Here is a 20,862-nt window from a genome sequence, read left to right as displayed (position 1 = left end):
TGCTCTTCCACCAGAAGGTATTTTAGAGATGGGGCAATGGCTCAAATGGTAGAAAATTTGCTGCACATGCTGGAGTTGTAATTGGTTTCTTTAACCGACATTTGGAGTCTTAATTATGAGCAGTGGCTCCAAGTGGCTTACAAGGAAAAGGTGGAGTCTATTTTAATAAATGGGGAAGCAGCATGTATGCTATTGGGCTCATTATGATTTTCCCCAACTACATACGTTTCCCTAATTCAAGCAGTGAACTTATTCCCTAACCAGCTTAGTTGTTTCCCAATCTATTTTTTGGGTCCAGTCAGTAGGGCCCACACTCTCTGAACAAATTCCATTGCGAACAGCCCACTACTACTAACAGTCCTTCTGAAGTGCTCAGAAAAGTATTTATTTTCAGGTAACATTGATTTTGTTTTAAATAGATGCTTTTGGTAAAGGGACAGAGACCATTGATGTTGATGTGCTCCTATTGGGTAGCCTCCATGTTATTTAATAGATCACATCAAATTACCGGTTTTGTTTCAGCAATGTTTAATCTCTCTGTATTACTGTATTTGAATCTATGCTTCTTTTCAAATTTCTGCAATGCCTACCCTATTGTATTGTTAACTAAATGTCCCAGCTGTTGATCTCATGGATTTACACTGTGTAATCCACCCTGAGACTCAGTGAGAAAGCTAGACTATAAATAACGTAAATAAAACAAAACAACAAAAAAGCAGCAGCAAATTCATTAACGCAATGCCAGGCAAAGCAGTTGCGCTTTTTTCTAAACGCAAGTAAGAAAACATACCCTGGACTTGAGGGGAAAGATAGTTCCGCTATCAAAGTAAAGCCCCTGCTTGTAGTGGCTACAGTTGTTACCTCACACCCTGTTGGAATATGAAGCAAGAACTGATTAAAATTATGCAGATGGTACAGAGGAACATGTAGGGAGAGAGACTGTTCCTAAGGATAAATGGGTGCCAGCCAGCCAACCCATTAACAGCTTTAAAGGGTTAAAATGAGCCAATGGAGTACTGATTCGAATCCGAGTCAAGCTTTTGGTATTAACCTTCAAAGCCCTATGTGGACTAGGATCAGCATATCTGGACCGCTTCTCTCCATATGTGCCCCAGAGGATGCTCCGATCAGGAGATACCTATTGGTGGTCCTTGGCCCCAGGGAGGCCTGCCAGGCCTTGATCAGAGCCAGGGCTTTCTCGGTCCTGGCTCCAAACTGGTAGAACTCGCCGTCTATTGAGACCAGGGACAGGCAGGATTTACTATCCTTCCACCGTGCCTGTAAGACAGAGATGTTCCACCAGGCATATGGTTGAGGCTAGCCTAGCCTCCACTGGCCTGGACAGAGGAGAAGGAAAGACCAGATCCCTCCCTATTCGAGCCGTCCACCATCTAGTTATAATTAGCAGATTGACTCCCTCAAATTAGCTGTATATGTTAACTACATATTGTATTTTTGTGCTACGTGTTGATTTTAAGATGTAAATTATTATATATGTTTTTATTTGATGTAATCCGCCCTGGACCTGCTTGTGGGGGGAGGGCAGAATATAAATAAATAAATAAATAAATAAATAAATAAATAAATAAATAAATACAATTAGGCCTGCCCTGGAAGTGCCATTGATATAATACAAGTTGTTTATAGTCCCCCAAATTCATAGGAGCGGAGCAGCTGCAGTCTTAACTAGCTAAAGTTATTGAGTCTTCAAGAGCAGTCAAAATACAACAGATTACAGTAGTTAAGCCTAGAGGTCATAAAAGCATGAATCAGCATTGAAAAGTCCTTCTGCTAAGGAAGAGGTGGAACTTCCATAACAAATGAAGGTAATAAAAAGCTACCAAGCACAGCCTCCTCCCTGCTCATATAAAATACATGTACTCATTCTGATGGAGAAATCTTATAACCTAGATTCTTTGAGGACCTGAGGGCATCCCCTCTGATTTGTATGGATTTCGAGATGTTGGTTCAGAACACAGACAATAACAGCAATCCTTTCCTAGGAGTATGCCCCATTGAATAACATGGGACATACTTCAGAGTAGATCTGCTTAGGATTGCTCTCAAGTGATTCATGACAGAAATATAGGGCTGGGTGTCATTAACATGCTGATGACATCTCTCTCCACAATTATGGATGAGTTCTCCTAGGACTGTGAAGTCATCCCGGGGAAGCTCTGCTTACCCTAACCCTTAGAACTGAAATCTATAAAAGCTGAGGCAGCAACATGTATACAAGCTGGAAGACACTGAATTAAATTAGTCCTGTCCCTACTAAGGCCACATGAATGCAGAAAAGACTGCTTAAATTATAAATAAATCAGCCTGCATAATCTCACATAAATAAAATATTTTCCTGACAACTAATGTAAAAGTTTCTTATTGTAGGTGAAATGGAAGGAGAAGCAGGACAGAGTCTGGGCAGTTCTGGATCCCCAATACAAGTAAACAGGTTTATCTAAATACAATTAACAATTGCATTAGAGCCCCATAGCACAAGCCTAAAAACGTTTTTCTGGGAGTAAGCCCTCTGAATAAAATAGGACTTACTTCTGAGTATGCCTGCTTAGGATCATTCCCTTATAGTGTGTGTGCCTTTTATCCCTGTCGTCTTGTAGATTATGTATCAGTGGCCCAGTAGTTTATTTTTTCTTTTTGGAATTTCAGCAAGCGTTGCAAACAAGATGTTTTCAAGAGTTTGAATTATGGCTTTGAACACACACATACACATTTCCATTTATACAGTGGCGATTCTAGGGTACAGTCTGATCGTTTTTTGTTTTAATAAATATCCATGAGACCTGGGAAGGTGTTGAAGAAATAGCCTAAACTAAGAAGAAACCATTCAAATCCCACTTTAGACATAAGTAACTTTAAGCAAAGTGTTCATTCTCTTGGCTTCTGTCTCCACCTGCAGAATGGGAATAACAACATAGGGGCCGTCTTGCAGGATCGCGTTAAGGATTCCCAAATAATGTATATGATATAGCTTCAACAGTCTATTTATTTGGTGCAATACAACTTGTTTTGTTTTTCCCTACTCTTCAATCAAACTTTGTCTTCCAAAGCCGCTGACATCAATTTAAAACTGCTACTGATACGGATTAAAACAGAATTTTAAAAGATTCTCAAGGAGTGGGATCTCAGTGAGGTGTCAGAACAAGAATAATATAAGAATGTCAAATTGTTTCCTCTTTATCTCTGATATCGCTGATACCAGTTGAAGAGATGTCAGAGAAGAGATGGCTACAAGTTGGAGATGAGCCTGTATAAATGCCCCATAAATTACTATTCCTATGCAATTCCATTTAATTAGAAATGCATTGTTGTACAAAGCCATTATTTCTCTTCAATTTAAATACATTTCAATTAACATTAAGTTTTTAAAATCCCATTAATTTCAATGGCAGGCAACTAAATACAGGAGTAAAAGATTAGTGGGGAATAATTTTGTTAAAAATCTGGCTGGGTGTGCCTACCTTTCCTCATCAAATGATCTTTAACAAGCTGAGATGTCTGTGCTTTCAGGAACCAGCTGCAATAATTCTTACTTTTTATTGAGTGAGTGGGAAAGGAATTGGAATAATATAACCTTAATAACTATCGGCAATAAGATTTCATTAAATATCTTATTCCAGAATATTATGCCATTGAACATAACAAGAAAACACTGAAGAGTCCAGATTTACAAATGCACAGTAATAACTCATTTGCAGAACAACCATCAAACAACAACAATCAACACAGGCAGAACTTTCATATCAGCTGTCATTACTTGAAGCACAATATTTTTCGTTGGAAGTTCCTATAAGCTCACTTTTAAGCACTGAAGAATACAGATGCACATGTGAGTGAACCAACTTTTAACACAATCCACAATTTTGGCACACCACGATAACTGAGTGTAAACTGGTTTAGCCCATGGTTAACATAACTACGCTTAAAGAGGAGGTCCAGTTAATACAATATTGATTTAGTTCATAAGCCATAGGGTTGATCTGCTTCTCACAAGGGAAAGGATAGCATTACTAGCCCTTCAATTTTGGATGTAACCTATCCTCAAATCCAATGGAATAAACAATTTCAAAAGAGATTAGGCAAAACAACTTGGGCAACTCCCTTCAGTTAAGTTCCCAATACCATTTTTAAAAGCAACCACATGCTACCAGACACTACGAAAACACACAGGGAAGTCATTTGTGAACAAGGCACACAGAAAAAGTTACAGCTCTCTCTCAATTGGACTAGGAGCCTTATGCTCTAATAATCACAGGTCGCTTTTCCAAACTGAAGACCTTTGAGATATATAAGCCTTTTATTCCAAAACATTACTAAAATATTCCATGTATTTCACTGAGAGCTAGACAGCAATACAGCAGAGCCAGAAAGGAGAAAGAAACTTTCCCCTAAAGATTCCCCGACAAATAAAGTACCTGAGCTTATTTATAAGTATCCATATACTTACTCCTTTCAGTGCGCTCACATATACACGCACAAAAGCCCTCGCTGGAAAGCAGTCTCCCAACCTTAACAGCGACCCATCAAGCACTTAGCTAAAAAACAGAGAGAGGAAAGAATGCTGCCACTGCCCTTTGGGAAAGCCCCACCTATAAGAGAAGCTGCTGTTCACCTGGAGCAGGTGCATTGGGCATGAGAATAGCGGGCCAACCCAGTGCCTGAGTTTTAGGGCACCTTTCTCAGTGAAGGAAAACAGGAGAGTGTCGAAGTCATGTTCTAGTCACCACATGTGTTTTTTTTAATTTAGAAAAGAACAATGTTTATTTCTCCCTTTTATTTAAAGAAGAACAACCTGTTAGCCAGGCAATATACAAGAACGGACTTTTAGGGGCTTTCGTTTGTCTGCTGCCGTAAAGCAGCGAAAGAGTTTCGCGACAGTTCTAGAGCGGAGCTTCGCGCTTGCTGGCGGCTGGTCTTCCCTCGCCCGTTGGCTGCTCCTCTGCCAAGGGGCTCCTGAATGAAGATGGCGACTGAGGCGAGGTCGGTCTTGTTCGTGTGCCTGGGTGAGTGGAAGAAGGAGCGGGGCAAGCGCGAAGGAAAGGTGGGGAGGCTGCATGGCAAGCTAAGGTAGAGGGTCTCTGGGTAGAAACCAAAAGATGGAGGCGCGAACGAGATGGGGACGAAGGCGCAAAACGCAGCTTGGGCAGAAAATTGATTTAAAACTTCCTCTTTTTCATCCTTGCCCTTCGTTCTAATTACTCAATACAGCAGGACTGTAGTATTATCTCTAGTTGCATTACGTTCCTTTTTTATCTAACGTCAGCAGTAGCTTCTCTTTCTATCTTTCTTTCCTGCTGTTTCTGACGTGGCTGTTGCTCTTCCAGGTTTCCCTTTGTTATCTGCGCTGCTTGCCCCAGCCTCGGAGAGGGGGGTACTTACACTGTATTCCTATGCATGTTTATTCAGCGCTCCCAGGTCGTGTGCATAAGGTAATAGCCAGTTCTAAGTAGGTCTCTCTGGCACTAAGACCTATTGAGTTTAATAGACTTAGTTGTGAGGAAGTGTGACTAGGAATGTTGACTTTAATCCTTGCTGAGAAAGAGGAAGGAAGGGGGGCAGTGAAATGAGACCCCCCTAGACATGTATATGCATGCCTTTCTGGGGGTGTGGCCCTGGAAGGGTTTCATCTAGAAAGTGCTCTGTGGGCTCTGAGATGACAGCATGTTAAAGCATTTGTAATAGTTGTGTCGGAAAAAATGAGCAGGTGCAGCTAACCTTAGGGATTTTTAAAAAATAATCATGCTGTGATTTTCCTCCTTTGATGTATCTCTTCCGTGGGTCCAGAGGACTAACTAGCTGGTGTAAAGAGTATTGTGCTTGTACAATCTAATCTGCTAATGTGATAAAGTACAAGATCACATTGTAAGCTATAATTACTATGTTACACTATCTTGTTGTGTACTTTCTTAATTAGCCTCTTTTGTATTATGAGTGTGGCAAAATTAGTATAGGAAGATGCAAAATCACTTCTTTGGCTCTTGATCTGCTTCTTTGTCCAATTGTTGAAAGGGTGATAAAAATTACTAACTTATAATTTTATCATTATGTGTACCTAGGTGTTCTACTAATCATTTGTGGCATCAGTCTCCCATTTGATGAAACCTCAGCTCCCAGGTTGTCTGGGAGTAATTTTTGCTTTCCCTAAATTATTAGGGAAGGAGCTTTTTACAAACATGCTATTGTACGTTTGAGCTATAATGTAAAATGAGGATATCCTATAAACATTCGCTAGGAGAACTTTTCAAGTTCCTGCTCTTTCAAGGACTGGCTCTCTTCCCACAGTCTGAACTTGGTCCACAGTTCTTAGTTGCATACTAACTTTATATTGTCTGAATGTGGTCTGCTAAGTGATCCCAACTGTTATTTTTGTCACGCTACAAAGATAAGAGTGTGTAGACGCCTAGCAATGCCTTTACCTAGACAGGAATCACTTCAAATTTGCAGAAGAGTAGCACATAGGAGAAACTTCAAAACATTTTCTTCCCCAATCCTTGCTGTATGCCATTGGTAAATTCTGAAGTCGTCACAAATCCTTTCCAAGCTACTATACTAAATCAGTATCATTTTGCAAATAGCCTTATAGACCTGCAGAGAGAGGAGGGTTAGAGGGATATCTGGGAGTTCATTCTGTTGGCTTTAAATTGTACTATTTTAACTGTTACTTGTAAGCCACTTTGAGCCACAGAGAAAAGCAGGACACGCACGCACACTCTCCGTCTCCCTCTAAAAGCAGGGGTTTTAAGAAATTCACCCCCTAAGGGCGTAAAAGGGGTCAAATGTGTTTTCCAAAAGGGATACAGCTTCCCTGTGTCACTGGCATCTTGCTGCCTGCTTGCGCCACTGCCAGCTCGGCCACTCTTCCCTGGTTGGGCCAGCCTGATTGCCCCCCCCCCCATTCTAAACAGTATGCAGTTGCTATTGGGAGTCATTGAATGTGTCCTGAGGTAAAATGCACCTCTCAGTCTTCCCCTAAAAGTTTGCTAGGGTTGCCAGTCTCCCTGTGGGGCCTGGCTTTCCTGTGTGGCTGGCAGGTTAAATATTGTAGCAAAGCACGGGTATTGAGCTAGTATTTAAATAAAGAAATAATAAAAGAGGAGCCATTCCTTAGACTATGCTTTTTCTAAATGATGCCTAGTAATTTTCCATTTGTTCACTTGCTTGAAAGGGGCAGTCACAGGGCTGCAAAGTGACATCATGCTTCATGCATTTCTGATTCTTGTTTAGAATTTTTTATTGTTTAGGTTTTTTTTATTGTGGCTCATGTTGCAGTTCACTAAGCTGTAGGAGTAGTCTTTTGTTTAAAGAAATGAGCCAACCAGTTCCTTCTGTCAACTGAAAGCAGCTCTTACCTTGGCAGGTTTTCCAGTTGTATGTATAAGGCTGCTGTTTGAATGCTCTGAATCTCAGAATCTTCTCTTTCTAATTATGAAAATGGCAAGAAGCAGAACCTTGAGGGCTGAAGCATTTTGAAGGCCCAGTATCCTTGTACGCTATTCAGATGCTCTAGGTCCCTACTTGCTATTATTTAATGTGAAACATCTGGGCCCACATGATACTGAAGCAGATGGTACTCAGTTGAGATAATTTTTTTTATTTGTTTCACTATACTAATACATCTTGAATCTATTACTTTATAAGGCTCTTGTTACCTGGATTCAAAACTAATACATTCAAAAACAAATGTAAAGCTCACCAGCTAGATTTACTAGAGGATAATGTAAGTGTTTGTACATGTTGAGTTTCAATACTCAACTCCTTGACGAGTAGGAAGGGGCATTAGTTTGCCTTGGTCCAGAGCAAAATCTAAACACTACAGATACCATTTGTTAAAATGAGCCAAAATGATGCAAAACAGCATGCTAGCTTTTGAGTTCTCTATATTTATTCATCATGGTGGATATTTTGTTTTTTTTTCCTAAATGATGTGTGCAGGCAGGGGGAAGACACATCTTTCAGCCAATGGTAGGCACAGGCATTCTGGGAAGAACAAATGTGGAATGGAAGCAATCCACTGAAAATACAAACATCAACCATTGGTCAAATGTGTCTTCAGACCAAATGAGAGACACAAATCCCTTGAACGTCTGGGAGCAGTGGGAGAACATGATGCTTTCACTTTGCTTTTAGTATCTAATTGATCATCACAGCTGGACATGGCAGGGCAACTCTCTCCCTGCTTGTTAAATGTATGAATGACTCCTTAGGACCCCATTCTCTAGTTTAAAGCATGTGCCCCCTGTGTGTATCTTGTTGTTTCTCAGGTACATTCTTTACATAAAGACTGTAGTCCAGTATTTCTGAACCTTTTTCCTATGGAGGAACCCTAAGTTAATTTTTCAAATCCCGAGGAACGGCCACCTTTGAAAACTTTTACAGGCCAGAAAAAGTCAACAACAGGAGGTATATTTCAATTACTGCTAAATTATTGTCAAGAAAACATATTTGTAAGGAGCTGCTATATACACACACGAGTCAACTTACATCATAAGAAAAATGTGAAGCATTTTTTCTTTTTGTATTATCTATTTTTTTAAAAAAAACCAAAATAGCAAATCATAGTTTACTTAAACATCAAAATAAAGTTCACATCCAGAGTAAAAGTCAAGGTTTACTTAGTCTTGTTTGTTTTTGCACGACTAGTGAATGCTTGACCGATTTCTCATGGAAGCCCAAGGTGCCACAAAGTCCTGGTTGGGAAACACTGCTGTAGCCCAAGCAGAAGACAACTAGTCATGCTTAATCCTTTGTGGTATAAACTAGTTGCAATTAGGCGGGACTTGATTTATAGTTATTTTGACTTAACCAGTCACAACTTGACCTTATGGCCCTTGTTGCATGGTGCAAGGCATCTGGCAACATTTACATTGGTTTCAAAATATAAAGCTGGTCAAATATCACTATACCATCTGCCTTCTGGTCGTAACAGGAGTAGCAGATATTCTTTACATAGCAATCCTTAATCTAGTTAATACTTGCAAAGTTATATGTTTGTGAATTTCTCCTGCTGTTAACAATAAGTAGAGTGCATGACCTATGAAGAAGTAGAAGAAGAGATTGTACCATATGGACCAGGATTAATATTTTACTAAATTAATTATATTCCAGGGGTGGCATAACCGAAAATGTATAACATAACTGAAAGCTAAAGACTCCAGCAAACTAGGCCCCAGTGACTGATGGAAGAAGTACTTATTAGATTAAAAACATCTCTGAGTGCTTTTTTCCAGAGATAAAACTTTTCAGTTAATGCTGTGCAACAAGAACACACATCTGCTGGTCATGATTTGCGTACACAGTTCTGTGGAACTGCTCTTTCTTTAAAGGTTGACTTGGCTCTTTCCTTAAAGATTGACTCCTAAGAGGCATGGGTTAGAAGCCTCTGCTTGTTCATACTTCCTCAGCCTGCCATTCCCACTAAGTTGAGTATAACATTAAAGCATCTTGCTACATTAACAGGTAACTACTGGCCCTTCCAGTAGTTTAAATCACCAAAGAAGCCTGGCTAACTTAAAAGGGGGAGAAGAGCTTGCAAATGCATTTGTTCAGTCCTTGATCATAGTATATGTCTTCAGTCTAGATCTGAGACTGTTACAAATTAGCAGCAAAGCTGGCTCAGTGTTGGGGAAATAAACTAGAATCTATTTAGTGTGTCTCTTTCTGAATTAATGGATTGTAAATGGGCTTCAAGGAAAAATAGACAGCAAAGGGTGAAGTACAGAGAGATAAATAGAATGAAGCTCAATAGAGAGATGTTTTTGTATTAGGAGGGGGAATCCATTAATATCCCCTTCTCAGTATCATCCATAAATACAAATGGAGAGGCAGGCTGTAGTCTGGATTATACTGACTAGGAAGTTGAAAGGAGGGAGAAGATTGGTCAGTGTCATCTTGGCCGCTTAATTCCGCCTTGAAAGCTACATGTGGTACAAGGTAGGACAACAGGACATGCAGGTTTTTATGCAGCCTCCAAAACTAAGTCGATCTCCATATGCAGGCTCAACTGAATTTTATATATTTATATGAAGACTACATAACATTCTTTGCTCTTGGACAAAAGGACTAGGTGCTCTGGCTTCACTAGGTAATTTGGAGTTAGGGTTAAAATCTGGAAATGGTTGAATTCTGGTGATTTCCAGTGGGATGCATTGATGTACATACAGGGCTCAATCTTTTGAAGACCATAAGTCAATAAAAGTGCCTTGTGTCAGTAATGCTGCTGGAAATAGTAAAAGCCCCTAGAACACATGACTAGTACGCCCCTCACCACTCTTCAGCAGTTAGCTCAGAACTTAAAAGTCTTAACTTGTAAGCATCCATCAAGGTAGTCTTATGTTAGGTACATTAAGATAATCATGCCCCAAAGCTATGAAGGCTTGAACGGTCATTGGCAACATTACTGCCTTACTTTCTCAGAACCCTGGAAAGGAATTTTGTTGCCATCCATAATAACTTTTCAGAGTCAGTCTGTGCTTAGCTTTGAGGAGCTGCCGAACACTCCTGGGGAATACTGGTGTGCAGCAAAATAAAGAGCTTCCAGTTTGACAGTAAGTCACAGGCAGAAGATACAAGCAATGAACATTTTACTTGGAAGTTGGCAAGGACATTGATTTAATAATATAGAAAGAGTCTTCAGCATTCACAGAGGGCTGTCTTGTATCTTTGTCATGACCCAGCTGAAGTTCTAATGCTGTGGGTCTCAGACATGCATGAATCAATAAGCTATCAAAAGTGCAGTCAGCCCATTTTCTGTTTTTCAGGCAGGATTAATTTGTATGCCATCTTAATATGTTCAAAAACAAGTGGCTACTTTAGAATTTTACTAGTTTACCAACTTACCTACACTGCTTCAATAGCTACTGGGAATTTTTCAGGTAGAGATGCATGTCATTTTTTTTTTGGAATTACTGTATTAAATCTTTCTGTTTCTATTTCTACAGGGAATATTTGTCGATCACCTATAGCGGAAGCTGTATTCAGAAAACTTGTGATTGATCAGAATGTAGAAAACAAGGTAAATTTTCTTTCTGGCCATCAGAGCCATACTTCTCTTAGTATTATAATAATGTGAAGAGAAAATGTAAATATCTGAATTTGTTTTTCTGTAGTGGAGGATAGACAGTGCAGCAACATCTACGTATGAAATAGGAAACCCTCCAGATTATCGGGGCCAGAATTGCATGCGGAAACATGGCATTACCATGAATCATATTGCCAGGCAGGTACTGTACCCATGTTCCTTTAAACGTGTGTGTATTGTTGTTGTTTGCAGTGGATGATAGACAGTGCTGCTGTTTCTGACTGGAACGTGGGGCGCTCCCCAGATGCAAGAGCTTTAAGCTGTCTAAGAAATCATGGCACTGAAACGGCCCATAAAGCACGACAGGTAGAAGGAATCTGTTTCATTGTTTGGCAGACATCATGGGAGTGTTATTCTGTAATCCTTGTCAAGTCCTGGTAATGGTGTTGTTCAGTACATGCAGTGACAAAGTACTAAGCATCAGAATCTTTGTTTTAAAGTAAGTGGAAATGTTGATAGCATCTTTATGATGAATCGGGTGTAGTCAGATTCTAGTGTCTTTGAATACTCTACCTTGAATATTTAGGAAAGTGGGTTGGATTTGGGTGCTGTTCTGCCAGCAAAAAAGCAGAAGCACTTCTGCCTGTCTCCCCTCCCCCACCACATGCACACGCTGCAAGCCACTCCTTTGCACACTATGCAGTCATAATCCACAGAAGTAGAGTTCAAGGGGATTTGTATGCTTCCTCAGGGATTAGAGAAAGTCCCATTCTGTGCGTTTTGTCCTTCTCATGGCACTTTGGATCCCACCCAGTGGTGTTTATTTGTGTGTGTGTGTGGGGGGGGGGGGGGCTTGATATTATTGAGTACTAAGCAAAGGGCTTGATCTAGTGATCTGACAGCTGATGGTCGTAGAACTTTGCATATTCGCCTCCTATCCCAGCTGTCCTTTCCAGCTTGGGGAAAGTTGTAGGACCCTTTCGGACTAACAGGAGGAGGAATGGGAAAAATTAACCCAGAGCTGTGCTGATGGGAAGGGAAAAATGCCCCTAGAGCTGTACTAATGGGAGAGTGTAATTTTTATCTTTTCCCTTGCAGCTTCCTGGCCCATGTGCAACCCTGGGACTTTTCCTGGGGTTGAAATTAGCTGCTGGAAGGATGAGAATGTGGGAATTATCTAGATTCTCCTGTGTCCACAGAAAGCTGCATCCAGATCTTGAGGGTCATCTTTTACTTTTTCAACCAAGAAATACTGTTTCGTGGGGATGGGTCTGTAAAAAAGACATCAGCTAGAGCCACATCTGACTATCATGTTGCAAATATTCATGTTTAGGTCTGGTAGTTTTTTAGGTGAATATGGCTTGCATTTTGAGTAACTTATTCACTTTACTTCCCATGTAAATTAAACAAACTTCATGAAATGGTGAAGCCAGATCATTTAGCTCCCTTGAGCAATCTGCACTTACATGTATTAGTTGTTGTCTTTTCATGGTTCTGTGATACTGATACTCTCTGGCAAAGGTGCTCTGCCAGTCTGTGACATGGTGACTTGAGCTTAAGACCGATAGGCTGAAGTAAGACCTTCAAATTATGATTTGCAAGAGAATGGGAGGGAGCCATGGGTCAGCGAGTAGTACATCTGCTTGGTACACAGAAGGACCCAGGATCAATTCCCCCCAGCATTTCCAGTTAAATGTTCTTGTAGTCGCGGAAAAACCCTTGGAAAGGACCCCTCTCCCAGCCTGCCTTGGCCTCGTCCCCCAAAAGAGAGAAAAGAGGAAGAGGCAGAGGCAGACTGCCTGATCCTGCCCTGTCTCCTCCAAAGAGGGGAGATGGAAGGAAGGAAGGAAGAGCACCTCTTCCCTCACCTTGTCTCATGCAAGGCTCAGGGAGACCAAGCCGGGTGCTACCTCCCTTGCCTCGGGACAGGGCTCAGTGGCAGCTGCCTAGGGACATGGCTTGGGATGCCATCTGAGGGCAGAGCAGATTCAGTCTTTTTGTTATAGGGCTTGCCCAGTCCAGGTGGGTGGGGAGGATTAGCCACTTCAAAGCCTCCTGGTGCTCTTAATGGCCAATCTGTCACCCCTACCTATGAGGTAAATTAGGATGAGAATGTGTATTGACCCAAGGTCACCCAGTGAGTTACCATGGCAGAATACGGATAAGAACCTAGTCTGAAACTTGCACCACTACACTACACTGGCTTTTGTAGGGCGGTTGCTGTGAAATAGTAGCAAGTCCTTGGGTCCTGGTGAGTTATGCAAGTCCCATGTTAGCAAGTTGCCTGGTGGTTCTTGCCACCCCTGGCAGTGGTGAGTGCTCCCTCAAAGGCCATAACAGCCCTGGAAAGTGCCCTGTCCTCTCCCCCAGCTTTTGCTGACAGAAACCAAACCTGGATTTCTAGCAAAACTATTGTGGTTGCCTAGCAATGCTTATTGAAGGCATTTGTTTATTAAAGCTACAGGCTTTCCTTTTATCATTTTGGGGAGGTTAAACCCCCATCCCCAATGTATTTTTCCACAAACCTTCAGGTTTTTAGAAAAATTTGTCTTGTCTGTTCACTGCTGCAATTTCCAGATCTAAGTATCCACAGATTTGGCAGGATTGAGAATTAGATATATTACTGTAATTATAGCCAACCTGTTTTTATCTTCAGTTCCTTTCGTAGTAGTCCCCAGCATGGATTTTTTTTTCTTTTTACCATCACTGTATGCCAAGTTCACAGGGACAGTTGGGCTGTCCACCATAATATGACGATCTCTTTCCTGGTTGTCATAGCCAGGTCAGAGTTAATCAGTGCGTATATTAGGATTTCTTTCTTGCCTAATGCATGTTATTTTATGTTTGCTTCCACTGAGTCTCATGTGTCATTTTTATTGCACATTTATCTAGTTTGGAGGGCATCATTCTGGAGCTCTTAGCAATCTGCATGTGTTCCTGCTAGGCTGAATTGTTTGGTATCATCAGCAAACTCGGCTATTTCATTGCTCATTCCTAGCTCCAGATCACTTGGGAGCAAGATAAATAGTGCTTGTTTTAATACTTATGCTTGAGTGACACCAGCGCTTATATTCTGCCGTTTGCATGTAACAGACTCTGTTTAAACATAAAGGGAGAAGCTAAAGAATAATATCATGCTTAATCGCATCTTTAAAATGTAACTTTTTCAATTGTTCTACATATAAAATTTCCTTTTAAGATGTATATTAGCTGGGATGATGCCTGTAGCCTTTCTGCTAGGTCAAATGTATGTTTCCATTCTGTTCTCTTCACACTGCCACTATAACACACTTTGTTTTTTGCCTTTAGAAATAGAGTAATCGTTTTAATGACGTTTTTTAGCTAAGCTAATGCTCATCATTAACTTTATGCTCCCTTTAGCCCATCTTACCTACCGATACAGTTGAGCATATATTTTTTCCAGCAATTAAGTGATTCTCTCTACCTTTGGGGGCATGTAGTTTTGTTAGCATTTTAAGATATTTTCCAGTATTTAGCAATTAAAATCTTTGCTGTAGTTAAAGTATAATACATTTACCTGTGACTGTCAGTGCATCAAAATGTTATCTGTGAATATCTTCCTTAAAATAATTCAAAAGAAAAGGAATGGGGGAACCCCTTAAAATATCTCCATGATATTAGCAGCTGTGTTCCAGAATTTCTTAATTATTCATTCAAACATTTCTGTGCTGCCTTTCCACCCAAATAGAGTCCCCAAGGAAGCAAACATCAAAACATTTCAACATTAAAGATACTAAAACAGCATTTAAAACTATGTATATATAAAAAATTTAAACCAATAAAAACTTATGAAACACGCACAGTTTACATTCCGACAGTAAACAGGACGATCAGGATTGTCTCCTTTAAAGAGCTTTATATGCTCTTTAAAGAATGTTTGGTACATGAGATCTTTTGAAGAGTACTGTAAAAAAAAACAATCTTCTTGGTTATGTGTTCACACAAAGATATCAGGTATCCCAATGCAAGTTCAGGTTTAATCTCAAATCAGTGTTCTTCTGCCTCTTTTTTTCTAATATACACAGAAACCATTAAGGTTTTTTCAAACTTAAGTCAGGCACTGATGACCTTCTTTAGGCACACCTAAGAAATATTTGACGCACATCCCTAGCTTTGAAGAACAGGCCTGGCTCCATGAAACAAACTTTCATGAGGGTTTGCTATGTAACAAGGAAGGTTGTTGTGCATGGAACACAAATCCCCTTGTGTGTACAGAACTACATGCAGAATTCTTTGGGCTTGGGCCTTTAATTTCTATTATACATTATGAGTTGGAACAGAAAGGATGCACGTTGTTTCACAACATGATATAGAAGTATTTTTATCTGTGATTTATGTTTTACTTGCCACTCTATTCTGGTTTTCAGTTAGCTTTGATTGTCTTTTGTACTTGATGTTGTAAGCCACTTGGAAACTGTTGTAAATGTAAAGTATATTTTAAATAGCCAGTAAAGCAGAAAGTTTCCTTTTATGCCTTTTCTGATTCTAGCATGAGATGGACTTCTGTACATGCTTGAATCTTAAAACCCTTTTTGCAACATTAATTTAATTCAATGATTAGTTAGCATAGTTGTTGGCCCCTTTGTCCTAAGTACTTGTAAGCTGCAATCTATGGATTCACATTTGTAAGTATGGGGGAAAAGCTACCTGTTTAGCAGCAACCTTCCTTGTCCAAGGAAAGTCAAGATGCATCTAGCAAATTGTTTCATATGTAGAAGGGTTTTTTTACACAAAACAGGAGACCGAAGGCACTTTCAAGTCTAACAAACTTTATTAGCTAGTATATGCTTTTAGCCTAGTTAATTAACCCTGTGGTCTGCTTTTTTTCTCCCATATATATTACTGTTTTTATCACCTACTCATGATTCTCTGCCTGGAATAGTTTGGTCGTAGAAAGTAGGGAATACAATTGTTGTCTGCAGGGCTTTTTTTCTGGGAAAAGAGGTGGGGGAACTCAGTGGGTTGCCCTCGGAGAAAATGGTCACATGGCTGGTGGCCCCGCCCCCTGATCTCCAGACAGAGGGGAGCTTAGATTGCTCTCCGAGAGCAATCTAAGCTCCCCTCTGTCTGGAAATCAGGGGGCGGGGCCACCAGCCATGTGACCATTTTCAAGAGGTTCTGGAACTCCGTTCCCCCGTGTTCCCCCTGAAAAAAAGCCCTGTTTGTCTGAATGCATGCTTACAAGAGACCAGTTTTTGCACTATATTTTTGAGATAGCCTAATTGTCTTAGCATGGATACAAAACTTCTGATTTTACAGAACTTCTGTCAGCATTTAGACTTCAGTTTCTTTGTTTAACAACCCCATTTCTGTGAATAGATGTACAACTGATAATGTGGAATTCTTATTTAACCATGTGTATATTTTTAGTATTCCATACATGTGCCATTGATCTCTAACAGTCTCTGTTGAATTTTAGATTACAAAGGACGATTTCCTGACATACGATTATATACTTTGTATGGATGAAAGCAACTTACGGTAAGTTGTAAAAAAGAATCATTTTGCCTTTATTGATGTTGTTTCTGTTAAAACATTTTGAGGCTTCATTAGAGGCTTCATAACTATCATTAGAGTAGCTGTTCACTTTATAGAAGCAATAGCCTTTTAAAAAGGCACTCCCACAACATCCTTCTTCCGAAGTATAAGAATCACTTGGCGATTGTCAGGGAGCAAACAGACTAGTGTTGTCTTAATTGCAGCACAGTAATCTCTTCTCCCTGCAAGCAAATGATCACCTGTCTGATTTTGCAGTGGGAGAAAAAGCTGCTGACACGAATGTGATTTTGTGACGAATCATTATATTCAAAGGCAGAGTATCAAAACATCCTGTAGAATTGTTAAGTGTTTAAATTCCTCTCCTGTGATAGGGCTGAAAATGCGTATCTTGCCACAGAAACTGAGCTCCTCACAAATGTCTGAAATCCATAACAAGATTGCTGCCATTTATAATTGTTTTGGGGTTATTGAAGGCATTGTTTTACATACATTTAGTTGCCTTCAAAATCAAAGAGACCTTCGGGTGGTGTCTGTCTTTGGCTAGCCACATCTGACTCTGGGCTACCAGTTACACTTCCATCATATAAACCAGAGATGACAGCTGTAGAAGAATTGGCTTGTTACCCTGCCAGAAGAAGTTTGATTCTCCTTACATTCGTTTTCTCCCCCTCCCCCACCCCAGATGTCCTTTTTAACCTTGGAAAGATTATTCCTGGGATTGCAGAACCTTCACAGATAAACAGCCCCAGAGTTTGGTGGGCTGCAGTGAGGATGGGAAAGGGGCTCCTCACTGAAGCCCCTCGAACTGCACAGCTGTTCATCCGTGTGGGTCCCACAATTACAGCCATTCAGTTTTTTTTCTAAAAAACAACAAAAAAGAGATGCTGTGTTCATGATGTTCTCCCCTCTCAGCCCAAGTTCTGCATGCCCAAGAGGTGCCAATTCTCTGTTTTGGTGCGTTCCCTTTGAAGAAAAACCCTGCGGCAATCCATTTTTCTAGGGTCAAAAGGGACTGATGGGAGGAACTCATTCGTGGGGAAAATCCACGTACTGCCTATTGCCTGGTTGGCTTAGAAGTCAGTGATGATGGGCAGAAGCCTGGAGCAGAAAGTGAAGTTTCTAGTTTTTGTAAAACTGAAAAAATGTGAAGATATGGTAGAAAGGAATATTGTTCATTGTTTCAGTCATTGGTGCATTATTGGAGAATGTTCATGAAGAATATTGTTTTCAGTGTGAACTGGAATCAAAATAAAGGGAACTTTAAACAAAGAAGTATTGTGCAATGGAAGCATGGAAGTGCTTCCATTATCTCCTAGAAGCACATGAACAACATTTTTGTTACACAAAGTTAAAGTTGAATAAGGGAAAAGAATTGGGGAGAAAAAGTAAATGCATTTCACCGACAATACCCAGTTAGCCTTATTGTCATTTGCTTATTGCAGTGAAAGGCAGAGATACACAGTGTCCTCAATACCGTTTGTAGGGAAAGTGCATCATGCAGAAAGTGCCGCTGCCAGTTTTTCAGTATCCTTCATACTTTACAAACTCTAATTACAAACATGCTGATGTCCAACTAAAAAAAAACAAAACGTGTTATGTATTTCATGATAAAGAACTGCTTCACTTTTTCAATTGCAGAGATCTAAAAAGGAAAAGCAATCAAATTAAGAACTGCAAAGCTCTAATTGAACTGTTAGGCAGCTATGATCCACAAAAACAGCTTATTATTGAAGATCCATACTATGTAAGTATCCCAACCCATTTATCCCTTTTCAGCATAAAATCAGTTATAGTAATATAGTATCTAATAAATCTTTTTACATCTGGAATTGGTCCCTTTGATCACTAATCTTCTGTTTCTCTTTTTTTGCCGTAGGGAAATGATGAAGATTTTGATACTGTTTATGAACAGTGCCTTAGATGCTGTAAAGCATTTTTAGAGAAACCTCATTAACATCGCTGAGTGTTCCTGAAAGTAACCAACAGTAGTTATTCTATAGAAGAAGTATTCTAAAACATACTTAATATCTTAATTGTAATAATGTGCCTCTAGGAGACATGCAAGTTGAATTTTATTCATTTTAGTTTTGTAAAGCAGTTCCTATTTGAGAAATAGTAGACTACCAAAAAAAGTATTGTGCTTGATCATCCCTGTAATGAGAGAAAGATTGTCCGACAAACAGAATAAAGATGCAACTCTGAATATATGTATTCTATATAGTATATATAAGAACTTGTATCAACAGACAATTTCTAAATATGGGACATTTTAAATGGCAAAACTTTAACCCTAACTTTAACCCTTTAACCTTTGTTGGAAATACATTTACACTTCTAGGCAGTTTGAGAAGTTTTTTGCATAAGCACTTTTGTTTGTCACATTAATAGGTACTGAAAACAAGAATGTTTACAGCCGAGAACCTTTTTGTAAATGCTCACAAGCCCTTTAGAATAATGTAATTGAGGTGTGAGTTTTGCAGTTTAGCATAATCACAGGAGAAACTCAAAATGTGCTAATTGGCAGAGTTCAGTCTTGGTTTTCTTTTTTTGTTTTAACCAAAAAAGCTCTATTCTTCCTCACTGTTGAAATGATGCTTGAAAGTGAGTAGGCAGTGCCTTGTGAAATCTCAGAAGTCAGGAGGTTGACTGAAAGAGATTTACCATAAGTGGGTCTTCAGTGCCCTTGATTCTGCCCATTGTTAGCACAAATGGAATAAATGATGCGAAAATACGTACATGAGCTTTGTTCATACAAATATATACAAATTGCAGACCTGCTGAAGAATTGTGACTTTTGGTTGGATCCAAGCTCCACAGGTGCCTTTCCGCTCACAGTAGGACTCCTTGTATGAGCAGAATCACAACTTAGCACTTTTTAAAAGCATCAGTATACATATCCTTGTCAGGGCTTGTTAAAAATGGAAATGTCTGCAGCCCTGGAGGTAGGAATAAAAAGCAGTAATTGTCACAGTGGAAACTCTGACCAGCTCCTTCTGTAAAATAAGCATCCTATCTTCCCTTTTCTCTAGCAAAAATAGAAGCTGGATTTCCTTTGTCTTTTCTGTTCTTTATTAAATGCTTTCTTTTTGGTTATAGCTACATATCTCTCATAGATCACATCCAACTTCACTGCTTTCTTAATTTGTACACTTCATGCCTATCTTACTTGTAAGAGTGCAGTTCTTGAATGTCCTTAGGCAGAATTGTATGCTTCCATCACAATCTTTCTTCCCATCTCTGTGAAACTCTTCATTGTCTGCTACTATGCTAGCTACAATCTACGATGCTAATACCAGTTAAGTGTTAAGAAGAAGGGGAGCCAGAGTTATGACCTCATTAGTGTAAAGGCCAGGACCAGAAGCAGAAAACCAAAAGATTTAGGGTCAAGAAACAAGCCAAGCACCATAGTGTAGTAAGGAACAAGCAAAGGGTCCGAACTTCGTTGGAATACTCTCCATCCTCCTGATGTTCTCAATATGCCTGCAAAGAGGAGGTGTGGCACCCTGCTCCCTGAGTAGCAGGTCCTTTCAGAAGTGAGTAAAAATAGCTCTATAGGGTCTCACAATCCTGCAGGAAGGTCTCTGTATGATGCAGGGGGATAAGAACATTATTTTAGAGTACTTAATAACTGAAGGGCCTTTAATGTTATTCCCAATTTTCTTCCTTTAAACAGACCATCAATGGGATTATAAATCCAGCTAGTTCAGTTTCTAAAAGGAAGGGGTCTTTTTGTGTTGTGTTATGTCATTGTTTGCATTACTTTCCTTCTGGCTTAAAGCTAGATACAACAAAGTTTGGATAAGAAACAAAATCCTTGTCTGGCAGTAATATGCAACTGCAAGTTAAGGTACTTGGTCTGTCTCTCTCACTTCCTGCCTCTTCTCTATCTTACATGGAGAAAGGAAGGCAAATCTTTAGTTTCTGCATTAAAGCTGATTCACAGAGGGATTTTTGCCACCTTTACCACTTTTCTGAAAATTCCTTGAACCCAAAATAGGGCTTTTTAGGGGCATGGAAGCTATAGTAGTTGGCAAAAATCCTAGGTGTGAAGTTTTTCTGTGGCTCAACCAAGGTGAAGGACAATTCCTATTGATTTTCCTTCTCCAAGTGCAGCCCAACTGCCACCTGTGTTACTTATCATGTGATACCTAAGGTCCCCCTTAAGCAGCTTAACTGGCTGTATTTAAAAAAGGCAGCAAAATCCCTTCTATGACCTCATTCTATTTAGAGTTTATATGATTGGGGGTTTTGTTTAAAAAAACTCATTTGCAGAGGCAAATGTTGGATTGCCATAGTGTGCTGACACT

The 20,862-nt window shown here is 39.9% G+C and overlaps 2 protein-coding genes across 3 annotated transcripts in view; one reads left to right on the top strand and one right to left on the bottom strand.

Annotated features, from left to right (window-relative positions):
- Window positions 1–4,618, bottom strand: part of SH3YL1 (SH3 and SYLF domain containing 1) — a 39,991-nt gene extending 35,373 nt beyond the window's left edge. Inside the window, exon 1 of the mRNA XM_054982579.1 lies at window positions 4,466–4,618. Coding sequence (XP_054838554.1) covers window position 4,466 — 1 coding nt within the window. The 5' untranslated portion in view covers window positions 4,467–4,618. The remainder of the gene's footprint in view (window positions 1–4,465) is intronic.
- Window positions 4,619–4,890: 272 nt separating this feature from the next.
- Window positions 4,891–18,758, top strand: ACP1 (acid phosphatase 1). 2 transcript variants are annotated; one of them, XM_054977558.1, is made up of 6 exons: window positions 4,891–5,021; window positions 10,956–11,029; window positions 11,288–11,401; window positions 16,476–16,537; window positions 18,194–18,299; window positions 18,432–18,758. In XM_054977558.1, the coding sequence occupies exons 1-6, from the start codon at window positions 4,976–4,978 to the stop codon at window positions 18,507–18,509; spliced, it is 480 nt and encodes a 159-aa protein (XP_054833533.1). In that variant the 5' UTR covers window positions 4,891–4,975; the 3' UTR covers window positions 18,510–18,758. The 2 variants fall into 2 exon arrangements, with proteins under 2 accessions (XP_054833533.1, XP_054833526.1); XM_054977551.1 differs by lacking the exon at window positions 11,288–11,401 and adding an exon at window positions 11,124–11,237.
- The last annotated feature ends 2,104 nt before the right edge of the window (window positions 18,759–20,862 follow it).

The sequence above is a fragment of the Eublepharis macularius genome, chromosome 1, assembly GCF_028583425.1.
Source record: "Eublepharis macularius isolate TG4126 chromosome 1, MPM_Emac_v1.0, whole genome shotgun sequence".
Classification (NCBI taxonomy): Eukaryota; Metazoa; Chordata; class Lepidosauria; order Squamata; family Eublepharidae; genus Eublepharis; species Eublepharis macularius.
The sequence above is the reverse complement of the archived record's forward strand: the minus strand, read 5'-3'. Positions and strand labels throughout refer to the sequence as shown.